At 41.6% G+C, this 15,149-nt stretch overlaps 1 protein-coding gene across 2 annotated transcripts in view; it reads left to right on the top strand.

The window, feature by feature from the left end:
* plcb1l (phospholipase C beta 1-like) overlaps nt 1-12,204 on the top strand; it is a 128,592-nt gene extending 116,388 nt beyond the window's left edge. The window contains exon 34 of one of the 2 annotated variants that reach the window (XM_086263616.1): nt 9,971-12,204. In XM_086263616.1, coding sequence (XP_086119742.1) covers nt 9,971-10,203 — 233 coding nt within the window. In that variant the 3' untranslated portion in view covers nt 10,204-12,204. The remainder of the gene's footprint in view (nt 1-9,970) is intronic. The other variant, XM_086263618.1, reaches the window with a different exon arrangement.
* Nucleotides 12,205-15,149: the final 2,945 nt, after the last annotated feature.

Below are 15,149 nucleotides of genomic sequence, written 5' to 3' on the forward strand. Positions count from 1 at the left end.
GCATCTAAGTTGTATTACATCAGCTGTAGTATTGCACAGAGAAGTGTCACATGGGTGTGTTGCTCCTATTACGCTTATACATCTTTTCCAATGAAGTGAAATGACAGCAGGAATTTACCGTGTCTGCTCAGTGTAGTTTTGTTTTGTTTTTAGGCATAAATCAGAAGTCTTTAGTTGGAGACAGCTCCATAACCACCCACACTCAACGTGACAGCTCCTTGTTCCTTTGAAACCACTCGGAGTTGAGTGTGGGAGGTGCAGCACTGTACAAACATCCAGCCCAAAGACTCGCAGGTCTTCTGTGTCTTTCCATAAAGCTGCAGTAGGGAGACATGAGGAGAGAACGTCAAGGTTGAGACATGATTGTCGCCTCGTAACTAACTCAGGCTGTTGAACTTCCCTCCTTTTCATGAGGACTTTATTTCATTTCTGGAGCTTCTTGTCAATCTGAGTTCAGTATGAACAGTCAGCACTGATTTGAGTTTTGTCATCCTGTGTCATCGGGGTCTCATCGACACTGAAGTAGCACGGAGATAGAGGGACAGTTTTCAGAAGGTCGTTTTCTTTGTTGTCACTTTTGTGTTTTCTGTTACTCTTCGCTCATTGTTTCCCCACAAAGCTGTAGCCGTATCCACCCCCGAACACTTTGTTGCAAACTATTCTCCAAATAAGAGTCTGCACCACCTCAAAGTTAATCTTGCCTGCAGAAATCTATTATGTACATAATAATCATCCAAACTGTGCAATAGCTGTTCTCATGGAGTGATGGTGATCTGTATGCGGGATATGCCGATGTCAGGGGCCAAAACTCTAGAGACAGCACGCTCAAGATAACCCCGGGCTGTGTTTGTTGAAAAATTCAGGATGCTCTCCATAACACTAGTATAATGCCCAGTGATAAAGGGACACTTCTGTTCAGGGATCGTGTGGTTAACCGGTATTAACGTTAAATCCAATAAAGTGTTTTAATGCTCCTAGTAATGGAGTATTACTAACAATGCCTGTGCACTTTAAGTGTTTTTGTTGATTAACATGAATCATGGTTTCATTCCAATGGGATTAGATCTCTTTCCAGTCCATAAAAATATGTAACTGAGCACCCTTGAGAAAGTCACTGAACCCAAAACTGCTCCCACTGAGCAGGTCATTGGCCCTTCATGGCATCAAACACGCTATGTGTGTGTGTAAATGTGTGGGATTGCATTCTTCAGTACCTCTATAATAAATGTACTACAGTCTATGCAACATGATATCTCCAAAGTGTGCTACTCAGACACATAAACACAATGGAAAGACTTAAGGATAGGATGTTAAGGGCTCCAGTGGGGATATATTCAAGTCTGGGCTAATGCAGAACTACATTTGTAGTGTGTTTCCATTGTGGTATGTATTTATGAATCAGAGAGAGGAAAAGTGCCCCCTTTCATACAGTTCTGACCCAGTTTCTCCTCTTGGTTCAGAAAAGCTACTAATGGACATGTTGAGCTGAGCGACTTGCTACAGTAACATCTGTACATGTGCAGCACATGTGTGAGCTCACATACATGTGCTATACCGAGATAAAAAATTAGCTACAATATTTATGCAGTCCTGTTAAATCTTGCTTAGGATTTGATTTTTGGGAGATTTGTTGCTCTATGCTTTGACTTTAGCATTAGCAGCAGCTTGCAACTTGTCCTGCTGCTTTTTCTGCTGCTGTTACCTGCTGGTAGTATGAAGGTCATGTACTAAACTGAACGAGAAGCAAGAGACAAAAAGAGAGACATGACGGGTTGTGTCATCACTCCCAGCCTGTGCACTTAGGTGTTACTGTCCTGTTAATGATCCAATCAAAATAACCCCAGGAGTCAACAGTGCACAGCACGCTGGCAAAAGGCATTTCCGCACACTTGAAGGCTCTATATCCTGGCCTGCTGCTTTTTTCTTACTTAAGGCCACATGGTCAAGGTCACATTGTCCGCAGAAAGACTTTGCGCCTCGTCTTGTTTATGTTCGTTCCACTCGATCACACCCGATCTTCTAAAACTTACTACTTTGAGTCTGAAACCTGCGTTGGAGCTGAAGATTCAGATTGATTCTGGGTGTGACTTCATACCCAGATTTTTTGTTTATGTGGATGTAGTGTGAGGATTCTAGCCTTCGTTTTATGATAGGAGCAGACTAAAAGCTTACCAGGGCATGTTGTAATTACTATGTACCAGTCATCCCTTCACACCTTATTTGGCTGTGAAACGAGTATGAAACAGTCAGAAGGCAATATGTTTCACAACATGGCGCGTTGGTGTACGCTTGCGTATCGTTCGAATTACATCTTTACGTAGGAGAAATGCTTCTTTGTTGCCTAAACGAAAAAAGGAGGAAAAAAATATCTTATGGTGTCTCCCTCTGTGAAAGCCTTGAATGCGCACACACACATAGGCACACACAGACACACATGCATTCGTTCAAGAAGCAGGAGTCCTGTGCGGTCGCCATGGAAACTCAGGACCCCCCCCCCCACTCTCTCTGCCTCGCATATCCTCTTCTATCCTTCATGACTCTCTGCAATCTGTTAATTTGGAACCAAGTCTTCGTGACGCAATTTCAGGGATGCTTGCTGGAGGTAGAAGAAAGCAGCAAGAGGAGGAGGACGGGTGAGGAAAGGGGAGGGAGCAAACAGGTTGGAGGAGATCATGGGAGGGCTGGAGCTGAATAGGAAGGAAGCTGGTATATGGCCTTCTTCTCTCTCCCTCTGTCTCATTCTATGTCCCTCTCTCTGTCATTGGGTGGTGGGTGGCCACCATGTTCCCTCATCACAGACTTTGATCTGCATCATCTCTCTCTGGCGGGGTTGCATCAATAATGCACTTTTTCCCACACAGACACACACACACTTAGAAACATACAGGGAACACTGAGTGCAACCCACAGGCAGTGAAGTAAAATCCATTGTATATGTGTGCGTGCGCATACATGTGGCATGCTTGGTTAATCTTCTGCCCTATTATGCCAGCTGCTATTTTAGATCAGTGCTCGAGTGTTCATTATGTATGCCCACATGTGCTAATGAAGCTCTCTCGACTTGTGCTCTGTCTAAGGAACGTTGAAACTTTTCCTCTCAACAGTACGGTTTGGAGGACTCTGGAATGAACATCTTAAACTTTAGCCATTCTGCAGCATTAGAGAGGAAGGAAAAAACAACAAAAACACTGTGAGGACAAGGCAGTAAATAAAGTTCTAGATGAAAGTCCATTTTAGTTGCTGGCGTGTTTTAGGCATATTATAAGTTTTGATTGTTTAAAAATTGACGAAATTTTGGCAAAAGTTTCAGTGTGTATAATTTATAGACTAAAATAATCAATATAAAAGCACGGCTGTTAATCAAGTACTCAGTCTGTTGTCTTAACACCACATTTTACATTACAGTGCTATACACCTCAAAGCCAGTGTCAGCATACACAGGGTGAAATATACTATTACTATATTCTTCAGCAGCAGCTGGGTTTAATGCCACAATAGTCAGTGTTGTGTAGCAGTGTGATTAACCCATAAGAAATTCTTGCAAATTTTAGCTCTGTGTTTTGTTTTTGGTCCCTAGATTTTTCCTTTTTTTAACCATGTTGGTTGACTCCCGTTCCCTACAACTTTTTTTGTGGTTGCTGCATGCAGCTGTTATCTTTAAAAAGCAAGATTTTTCCCCAAGGCATTGGGAGAAACCACAACGGAGCTGAAATTGATGGTGAATATTAGACTGCTGTTATGTTTAAATTTTCATTATCTCTATGGAAATTACTGGGTAAAAAACAATAATTTTCTCCTGAGTTGCATATGGCCGACAACATCCGTCCCCTGTAGCATACCCAGCTTTATTGTGTATTTTACTTTATTTAGGACCATAATTAATAAATTCAAAAGGAGGATTAAATAAAAAAATAATTGGCCAAACATTTTTTAGAAATATGTTTACTGAGGTAATAAATTAAGTAGACTTGTTTTTGCAGCTTGAGGAGTTGCCCCCTGCTGGCCATTAGAAGGAATGCAGGTTAAAGGCACATAGTCCTTTCAAATATGCACTATATTGTAAAATGATTGTTAACAAATATCATATATTTTTGTGGATACTACTTTACTGTGTCATTCTACAAATTACAATCAAATTTCATATCACAGTAACATGGATGTGTTAAAACATGCATGCATTTATTCAGCAATCTTTTAGTTAGCATCCACATTAAAGGTAAAAATGTCAAAGTACCGCTGAGCACATTTCACAACTGACATTCCCCTTTGAGCCAGTCCTTTTAGGGAAAACACTCATTACAGTACATAGTGGAGGTATGCAGGAGTGTTTTTAAATTCTTGGACCTGAAGAAAAAAATCTCTCAAAAAAAGGAAAGGAAAGCAGCAGATAAATTATCTGAAAGGAGCCAGGAAAGGGCATTCACACACATATGTGCACCGAGAGAGGGTTAGAAGGTGAGATAGATGGAAAAGGAGCACATAGTTTATCCTGAATAGTTTCTCTCTTTTATTACTGGTGTTGTTATTGCTGTTGCATTTGGACTGCTGCAGTTCATTTTCATTCTTATGACCAATACAGTGGAAAGAAAGTAAATTTCTCTCTGCCCTCCGTCTCGCACAATCGCACACACACACACACGTCTTACTTGCAGTATGCACCAGCATGCAAAGATGATAGGGTCGTGATCTTTTCTTATCTCTCAGATGTGGGTTTAGGAACTTGGGTTTAGTCTAATTAGAGTCTGTGTGGTGATGTTAGTAGGCTAAATCACAGGATCGGGGTACATGCCTCGATACGGAGTGTAAGTGTGAGATTTGCAGGTTTTGCTCCGTGTCACAGAACACTTTCAGCTTCACTGAAACGGTTTAGAGCAGCAAGTGGTTAAAACCTACTTTCAAAGCCTGCACACCGACGCACATCATTCCTTAAGACCTGCTTGTTGTGACAGTAAGATGAGACACTGTTAACATAGCTGTGTGATGTATGTGTAGTGCAGCTCTTTGCCAGTTGAGGACTTTTGCAATGCCGCAGCAGGCGTTATGTCATGGCTCAAAGCAAAGAATTAATTTGGCTCTTTGGAGGCCTTCTCTGAGTCCCCCGATAGCTTCTCAAAATGAGGACAGCTGGTGAAGAAGGTCACCGAGTGCTGTATTTTAAGAAAGGCAGAAATGTGTGCATGTGGTTTGTTGACAGATGACTGGTCTTCAGAGATGAGATACAGATTTAAAAGCTGGCTGGAGAACTCTAGCTCCTGCTGGTTAGGGTGTCCAAACCGAAGCTGGACCACACGTACATAAATGTGATCGAGCGTGAGCACACAGAGCATTTGATCATGGTTGCTTATGATTTCAAAAGAACTATATCTTTTAACCAGACCTGGAATTTACTTGTCACCATAGGAATTCCAAATTTTGATTATCCAAAACTTCCCTCTCCCAAATCCATTAAGCCTGAGGAGTAGATTTCAATCACGTCTTCTCTCTGTGTACTAAACTCCTGTGATTTCTCCTCTGCCAGGCTGATAAGATATCAGCTGGAAGCCACAGATCACAAGAAACTCTGAAAATACCACAGTTCTCCCTCCTTCTTCCCTAATCCATCCATCTTTCTGTCATTCATTCATAGACTGTTCCTTTTGGTAAAAGGAAACGGCTGTCTTCATCTCTCGTCTCATCACTCTAACAGACGGCCCTTTGCTTCTGATTACACGCACACACCCCCGCGCATGCCATGCGCTCACATGTTTCTCAGAAGTGGCTGGCACCCTTCAGACTTCTCTGCCCTCTGCTCCCACCTCCCCGTTCTCATGAACCAGGGTGTCATCAGATGGGAGAAAAGATGACAGATTTAATCAGAGGGTGTTTGTGCCTCAGCAGGCAGGGTATAAAAAAAAGACTGCACATGCACAAACACACATGCGAGCACACAGGGCGAGCAGGCTGTCCCACCCCTAAGTAGGTCATGCGCAGTGAAGAGCAGGGGGGGGGAGCCGTGGTGCATCTTTAGCCATCTGGTTTTGATGTGTTGGATGGCTGCTCTGTGAGACCCACGGAGAGAGAAGAGAAAGGCAGAGAAAGAAAGATTAGAGTGAGAGAGGGATGGAGGAGCCAGGGAGGCATGTCTCTGAGTAGGTGACCTTGAAATGCTCTGCTTGGTGGTGCGGGGGGAGCAGGCTCTGTTTTGCCACTCAAAAACATCAGAAAGAGACAACTGCAGAGCTTCCTTAATTTCAAACAATGAGGCACAGATGCAGTTGAGTTACCTGGCTGATAGATTTTTACATACAGATCTGTAACAACGATCATTTCAACTAAATGGAGAGAAAAAAGTGGTTTCTATGCATTAAGCATCATCGGTCTGTGAATTTCAGTGGAGACAGGTTAAAATCCACCCCTAAAATTAGATAACTAAGTTTAGATAACATGGCAGCAGACTGAGAAAGTGAGCTATTACTACTGAATACCAGACATCTATTTTTGCAACTTAATTTACACAGCACGTAGAGCTGGGCGATATGAGATTTTTTTCATATCACGATATGTTTTTTCATTTCAGGCGATAACGATATCTATCACGATATAAGCCAAATAACTATATTTGTAAGATTTAAATGTGCCGTTGCTCACAAGTAAAATGTGAAATAATCAGCAGCTTGTTTTTATTTAAATATTTATTTCCCATAATAAGTTCAACAGGGTAGATGTACTTAAGGAACATGAGACTTTTTCAGATAAATAAAGGCAAATATTGCAAACTACACAAAAGGCAGCCGCTAAAGCGTTTAAGTTTCAAAACAGAACAAACAAAAACAGACTAAATTGTCAATTCCACTTAGAAACAAAATATTAATTCTAAAAATAAATCTTAGTTTGTTTTACAGAAGAACAGACAAAACTGACTAACTTTTGTCAATATCAAATAAACTGAGAACTAAAAGGAAATTCTCAATCTCTCCTTGTTGTATAGCTGAGCTTTTCAAACAGTTTTAACAGTTACTTTAGTCTGACAAAAGCCGAATGACGAATTAGCGCTTCCAGTCAGAGACTGAGGCTACGTCCACACGTACACGGGTGTTTTTGAAAACGGAGATTTTCCGTTTTCGTTTTAAAAAAATAATCCCGTCCACACATAAAGGCAGAAATGAAGGAAAACGCTGCTATGAACATGCCAAAGCAGCAGGTGGCGCTAGATTCCTAACCGTGCAGAAATGTTGGCCAATCAGAAGTCTAGAAGCCTCGGTGGGAAAAAGTAAACAAAGCTGGGGCATAGAAGCAGAACCGAGTCGTATGTGTGGAGGGACAGTAACTGTGTGTATATGTAAGCATTTAAACACTACAGAGAGTAGAATTAACAGTATTGTAGAAATTCATTTCACCGAAACAATAACGTGGCGCACAGTGTGACGCATGCACCAGTTTATTGTATTTCCAGACTTGCTTTCGGCACATTTACAGTGCACGCTACTCTGTTTTTTGTCAGACTTGAAATAGCCGAAATACCTTCACACTACGGAACTTCTATGGCTCTTCCGTTCGACAATCTCTCCGGCATTGGAACCATCATCTGTTTTCTCTTCGGTCACGCTCGGTAGATTATTCTAGTCGGCACACTCATTTCCTCCATTACGCGCTGGCTCCATTACCCAGGGCAGCTGTGGCTACAACCGTAGCTTGCCTCCACCAGTGTATGAATGTGAGAGTGAATGAATAGTGGCATTGTAAAGCGCTTTGGGTGCCTTGAAAAGCGCTATATAAATCCAATCCATTATTATTATTATTATTATTATTACCCACTGCCTGCTTCCCAAACAAACACACGTGCGGCTTGGCACTTGTGCTGTACGTAACAAGTCACGCGACGTGACGCTGCGGCTGTGATTGGTTCGGCTCTGCGCTACTTAGTTTGGATTGGCTGACCTTTTTTTTTTTATTTATTTTTTATTTTAAGAGGACAAGAGCGGCGAAGTCTATCGCGATAGCTTAATTTCTCTATCGAGTAAAAGTTATATCGCGATACATATCGTTATCGTTCTATCGCCCAGCTCTAACAGCACGGGGCACTGCAGTAAGCTTCTGCAGCTCTGTTTGCAACTTTTACCATTTAATGTGTTGTCTCAACTAGAGTAGACGTAAAAAAAACAAACACATTTTCAGTCCCAAGATTTTAGGATTGCACCCAAAATTAGTGCCCCTAGGTGTGATAACCATCCAGAGACTAAACAAAATAATATCAGTTTAATTTATATTATGGCGATGCTTCAAAGTGCTGTGAAGGCGAGCACTTTGTAACAATCAGGTTTTCTCATTTAGCTATGAAGGGCTCTCAAATGAAATGGATGTGCCATCTCGTGAAGTGGAGAGGGCAGAAAATTGTAAAGTCAAGAGAAGCATGGGAGTCCTTGACCTTCATCCGGACTCCTCCGCTCTCTCCGTCTCTCCCATTCTTGGCTATTCTTGCAAATATTTTTTCAGATATTCATTTGTGCAGTTTGCCAGCTGTGAATTTTCTGGTCGCCGCTATAATGACTGTATGTCTGGGGATTGGGGGGGAAGGGGGGATGGAGGGGTGTACTGCAGGTGAATCTATCACAGGAGAGTACGGCTTTGTGTTCAGCAGTTTATTCTGCCTGAAGTTCCTGCAAGATGAATATATCTCTCAGTTTTGTCGCAGCAATATTTGCTTCCATTCATTCAGGTGAGACGTGCATTTGTATTTTTTTCTAGTTAGATGCTGGATGCTGTCAGTCTGTAGTGGGGCCCCTCATTCACTCAACAGCAGGGACCAGTATCTCTAAGACAAAATATTGATCCCTGCTAAGTCTTGGTGGGACTCAGGTACTTTCGATCTCGCATTGTGCTGACGTGACTGTACCGAGCTGTGAGACTTTGACACCATTCATCTTAGCAGCGTTTCTTTTAATTACTGCTCTCCCGTGGGAGCCAGCCGAGTAGTTAAACAGAAATCAGCATTACAGCAATTATTGGCTCGCAATGACATGAATACAATCTTGTCATCTGTAATCATTGGGGGCGTCTATGCCTCGGAGAAAACAGCTTCTCCTTTCTGTTTCTCAGTGAGGGCAGGGCGGATACAGTACATGGATATTGTCGGGATCCTGGTCTGCCTCAGCAGATCAAGGTGCCTATTCAGTGCAGAATGTCACGGTCCCTATCTGATGTTCAGCATCGAGCCTTTTTGTTCAGGCTGTGTTATGGAAATAGGCATGATTCATGTTATTATAGTCTTTAGATAAGAGGCATGGAAATAACTGCAGCACCTACTGTATCCAAGCACTTACAATCCAGTGTAGACACTGATTGTTAAGGTTGCTGTAAAGGGTGAAAACTTTAAAGCTGCTCTAATGAGGTCGCTCATACTGATAACCCCGCAGAGAATTGTTATGCAACTTCCCCTCAGCTCATCCAGCTCATTGTTTTGGTCCCACAACATTACTGTTTGGTTCACCCTAGCCGTGATCTGCAGCATTTCCAGACAAGTAGGTCAAAAAAAATCTCCACTGTACACCAAACAGGAAACACAGAAAGTTAATGAATCTCTACTGAAAATATATAAAAATTAAAGAAACAGACTTCTTCCATTTTGTGACATCTCCAGAAACTTTAGGAGAGACCTATTACTCTTCTTATTTTCAGTAATATAGTATCATCTCAGGCAAAGCAATCCCATCCACCTGCTGATCAAACCTCAAAGAGCTGTAGGTCGAACTCGGTTGGTGGTTTCTATTCATCTGCAAAAATGTCACAGTCCCTAGCAAGATACTGAACACTACATTGCTGATAATTGTTATCTACTCTGCACTGCATGTGGAAAAAACAAGTTGGCAAGATGTGTAAAGGGCCATATAAGAACCAGTCCATTTACCAGAATTGGTTGTTGGACCACACTGACATCATTAAATTTTCTTCATTTACGGATTCTTGGTTGATGTTTGATTTTCTTCCTCTGCAGTTACAGAGCGATCTGGACCAGGAGTACCAGGACAAATTTCGCCGGCTACCTGTGGAAATCCAAGAGTTTGTTCAGGACAGCAGCAAGGCCAAGCTGAGCGACGACAGCATCCATGGAAACCTCGTTTCCTCGTCGACAGCAGAGAAGCTGAACCACAAGGCGTCGCAGTCAGAGGACGACACGGAGGAGGGGTCGTCGGAACGAGTCTACGAAACCCCGCTCTAGAGATTTAACCCTTTGGGACACTGACTGGTGGACGTGGTTATGGACACAGATTCTAGGATGAGACTGCCACTTTGGTCCTAATTGTAACCAGTGGGAGGATTAGGTCAAATCTGAGCCTGAATTGGTGAGTAGCGGTCCTCTCTGCGTAGAGTGCAGTCTTGTCCAGACACCTGTTTTTCATGTAAATAATAACCTTTTGTGTATTTGTATGTTACCTGTACGTTGTCGTCTCTTTCGGTACGGCCACAGGAGGTGTTAGGAAACACTAACTATTTGCAGGAAATAACTTACTTGAACTATTGCACAGAGAGAGAGTAGTTTCTTTTTATTATTTTTATTATCACGATGTTTGCAGTAGTGCTGATCAGAGAGGCGTGTCGTGCCAAGGGTTGGTATTCACTTCACAGTGGATTTTAAATGGAGTGTACTGTAAAGAAGTCATTATATATCCAGCCTTTAAAGCTTCCGTCTCTATAAGATTTAAATTCACCTTTACATATTTGCACTGAAGGCTCACTAAACCCTCTCTTACTTTAACCCAGAGGCACTGGTGGCTTGCTGGTTCTTGAGTTTGTTCTCACAGAACTAAGCCTATGCGTTGCTGCTAATTTCCTTTTTGTTTTGTTTTTTAAAATAATTTCTTTTGGGGGTTTTTTTTGTGAAATTTGGAAATATTCTTAAAAAATTATCTGCCATTCTTTCTTTGTTCTGCCTCGTATTTGTTTTGGGTTTTTTTTAACAAGTTTGTGGACGATTCTGTCCAAAGAGGACAAGAAGGGAACGTTTATTTGTACAGTGTCTGCATGTATTTGAACAACTGTAAATGTTAACAAGTAGCTCTGTAGCAGAGATGTTTATTAATGTAAATCTATTTTCTCTGAAACATTTAAACTTAACCTGCAAAACAGTGGGCTCAGTGTGGCTTGATGCATCACTGCGGAATAAGCTGAACAGGACTAAAGTAAGTAATGACACACCCTGTTCTCTAGATGCAACGCTAGCCGGCTCCTGCTCACAGATTGCTCATTGTATTCTTTACCTTTGCCCCCTTGACTAAAACAAACCAGGACATTCAAACAGAAGAGGATCCTGTTGTAGTTTGTTGAAGCGGCCTTCCTCTTAACTGGTTCCCTTTGTACTTACAGGGAAACCTTGTGTGCACAATACACACAGAGAATGCCCACAGAAAATACGTCCCCCTCGGGCATCGTCATTATTTTTATTATTATTTACCCACGATTGGAGTCTAAAGCGGGGAAACTGTGGGGAAATGGTTGCATTATTTTCAATCAGGTGCTCAGTTTATATCTGCAGAACACCAGCGTTAACATGAACCTATGAATAACTGGACTCCTCCCCCCTGTAACATGTGAACTGTGCTAATTCATTAAGTTTTTTTTAAAACTTTCTTCCGCCCAGTGCCACCATGGGTGTGCCATTTGATATCGAATCATATTTCAGCTGATTTTCCTTTTAGAAAAAGAGTTGAAAGTGAAGGATTGCCTGACATGTAAGTACAAATACCTTCTTTTTTTTTTAAAGATGATATCGATGTGAGAGTCCTGTGCCTTTTGAATGGGTTTGCCTTGTTTGATGTTGAATGTGTGAAATGCATCATTGTTAAAATTGCCATTATATAATAATATATGAAGCTGTCTGGTATTGAATAGACCGTGTGCACTTTTTAGTACAGTACCACTACTGAGTAATGCTTGTAATGAGAAGTATTTAACATGTGACTCATAAAGGCAAGAGAGACATTTTTTGTTTTCTTTTATGTCTTGAACCACTTTATTTAACAGACTACCCCCCCCCCCCCCCCCCCCCCCCTTCTCATCAGTGTATGCACTCTGGAAATGTAAATGTACGTATGACACGAAGGTTAAAACATGAAGCTGAGAAAAAAAATCTAGTGTAAAGGGAACTTGCTTGTAATTACAATAAATGTGGCTATTATTGTACTTTGCTGGAGTGGAGTTGTGTGTCTTTTGATTTGTTGTGCTGAACTTAATATTGTGTTGGTTTGTTTTTTTATTGTTACAGATTTCATGTCTATGTATGTAATGTGTTACAGTTACATACATTATATTAATCCTTCCTGGTTTCAGTGGTGAAACCAATCCTGAGTTGGTGTTTTGGGGGGGGATTCCCGGTAGTTACGTTTTTTTCTTGAAGTGTCTTGAACCCACAGTCCGTAACTCAGCAAAGGCAAAAAAAGAACAAAAATTGTGTTGGAAACAGCTTAATGGTGTCACTGCTTTCTTTTAAAAGATGAATCAGTGTCTGAAACCCAGTTACAGAGTATGTTTGGAAGCATCTGTGACGGGTATTTGTGCACTGTAGGCTGGTGGGGTTGTCACACTCAAGGTAATGGGCAGGCAGGGGAAGCCTTGATGACCTGCTTCCTGTTATCTCCCAGGTAACAACACAGCCTGCCTATAAATAGACTGTTCACTTCCTATTAATGGCATTGTAATGAAATTGGCTTCAATTTACCTGCTTCAAAACAATAAACTCAAAATTGTATTAGAAATCTGGTATTGATTATGTCACAATTGAAATAAGAACTAATAAAGTCTTTTTCTTCTGTCCTACATGGAAAATACTTTACAAGACAGCCTTGCTCAGTGCTAATCAGAGACACCATGGTTGTTGTGGTAGGCAGTGGCCGTTATCAGGTACCTGATGCTGCAGGTTTAAAAAAATGGGCGTATCCACAGTGACATTAACCACTTGTTTTTGAACCTACCTTGAAGCCACAGCTTGATCATTATAGCTGTCGCTATTTACAATTTTGAGCAACACAAGTTGAGGAAGTGGTGGTTCTAGCTAGCTCGCCCTAAAGCGTACCCTGCTCTGTTGTCTATTTTACTTTACGTGTGGCCATAAATTGCAAAATAAACATCCCGTTGCGTTAAATAAGAATTTAAACCAGATAGTGAGCTGATAAACACATCAGGAAAGTGTTAGCTGAGATCACAGATCAACTGAACAGTAGGGTAATTTTCCCAAACACGGCAATAAGAGCAGTTGCCACCTGCTGGCCATTTGAAATAATGCAGGTTTAAGGCAATCTTTTATGTACAGTTTATATCTAAAAGCAGTGTCTACATAACAGGACGTTTTTGGCAGTGGGGGTACCCGCAGTTTAGGAACATCTCTGAAGTAACCCTAACAGAAAACCTGCCATGGCTGGATAACAGGAGAAGTCATATAGAACTATTATGCAAAAACATGCATAGTAGGGTTGCATGCATGTAGATGTCCATAGCCATGTTTGGATCAACACCCATCTAGTTTGGCTTTTCCTCTGCCTCAAAAGTCAAATGAATCTTAGGCTGCATCCATAGACCTATGGGCAGAATTATTATTGTTTGCACTTGGATGCAACTGCAGTAATATCTAATCACTCCATTTCCTGAATGTCCAGTGGTAACACTTATTTTTTCATCTTTAGCACATTTACAAAAAAACAAAACAAAACCAAAAAACTTGTTACACATTGTGTGAGCGTTGGTGGAGTCTCCCGTGTGAGTCTGTGTACGTCTGTGCTCACTGTGTCAGTGTGCTTGTGTGGGTGACTTTTCGGCTGTCTCTATTACATTTGTACGTGCTGCCAGTGTATGTGTTTTCCACACTACATAAATACTGTGCCCTTCTTAGTCTCAGCTCCACAGCAGAATCCCCACAGGCAGCCAGAGATAAGACAAGCCTAGTCGTCCATAACAACCACTGTGACCATTCAGAGGCCTTGGTGCATGTCGGCAACTAGGAAGTGAGCTAATTAACCTCAAGTTCAGGACGGAAGGAGAGCAGCTTTTTAATAAGATTCTCTGGGTTATAAAAACAGAGACGCCCCTCCAAGCTCCCAGGAATAATATCGCTCTGCGTCTGTCCATCTGCTGCGGGGACGAAGAGAAGGAGGAGGAGGTGTCCTGTAACACCAGGACAGAGAGGAGAAGACCGCAGGATGCTGGCTAAGGTACACTGAGCTCTCTCTCACTCACTCACTCACACACAAACACACACACATACATAGTTACATAGGCACAAAAACACAAGCAGAAACTGATGTGAATGTTTGAGTGAGCGAGTGAAATGCTAATCACTGACTGCCTCCACTCCTTGGCCCCCAAATATAATCTTAGCTCTCTCCACTTTCCCTCAACTATCATAACACAACCTTAATCCCAAAGTTATGAATGTAATGTTAACACTGAACTTTGCCTTAATCTAGGCTGGATCAAATTCGGATTGTGACTCTAATATTATCCGTACCATTGTTAAACTATCAGACCATGTCCTAAAACCTAAAAATGTCCCATTTAGAGGGATGAGGAAAGACACAGTGCCCTTGGTTTGCAGGGTTTTCCTCACTATACTTCTGTCATCATTTTTGGCCCATTTAGTCTCTGAAGCTCAGAGACTGCCGACTATTTTTTCCTCTAATGATGGAGTGGCTGTAGTTGCTTTTGTACCATTTAGGAGACTGATTGTCATACAATAATTAATTTTGAAAACAGTGTCCACTTAATGGGTCCTTGGAGGCAGGAATAGGCCTCTGAAAGCTACCGAAAGTGTCCTGTAGCTTTCTTAAACTTAACCTTAAAAATAACCTTTTTGATATTGTCTTCGGTTACACTCTTCACATCTTTATTTGAGTCAACTTTCTTCTTACTGCTGCTTGTAAACAGAGGATTTAAATAAGAGGTGGATGGAGCTTCTGTGTTTACAGTCAGAGCTGTGTGTCTGATCATATTAAGCCCATCCCCTCTTCCTTGACATCATACACAGCAAAGCATAGAAAAAACTTTGTGAAATAAAGCATATAGAGCACTTTGAAGCCTCAACTTTTGTCCCCCTGGGATTGCTTACATACTTACATCTAAATTCTGAGCTCATTATTTTAGACTTTGGTCATGTTTAATATGACCAGTCACCATTGCAGCACGTT

This window comes from Aulonocara sp. 'chitande type north' Nkhata Bay, linkage group LG15 (genome assembly GCF_057382095.1).
Source record: "Aulonocara sp. 'chitande type north' Nkhata Bay isolate Kocher_YH1m ecotype deep benthic linkage group LG15, A_spYH_male_GT1.1, whole genome shotgun sequence".
In the NCBI taxonomy this organism is placed as follows: domain Eukaryota; kingdom Metazoa; phylum Chordata; class Actinopteri; order Cichliformes; family Cichlidae; genus Aulonocara; species Aulonocara sp. 'chitande type north' Nkhata Bay.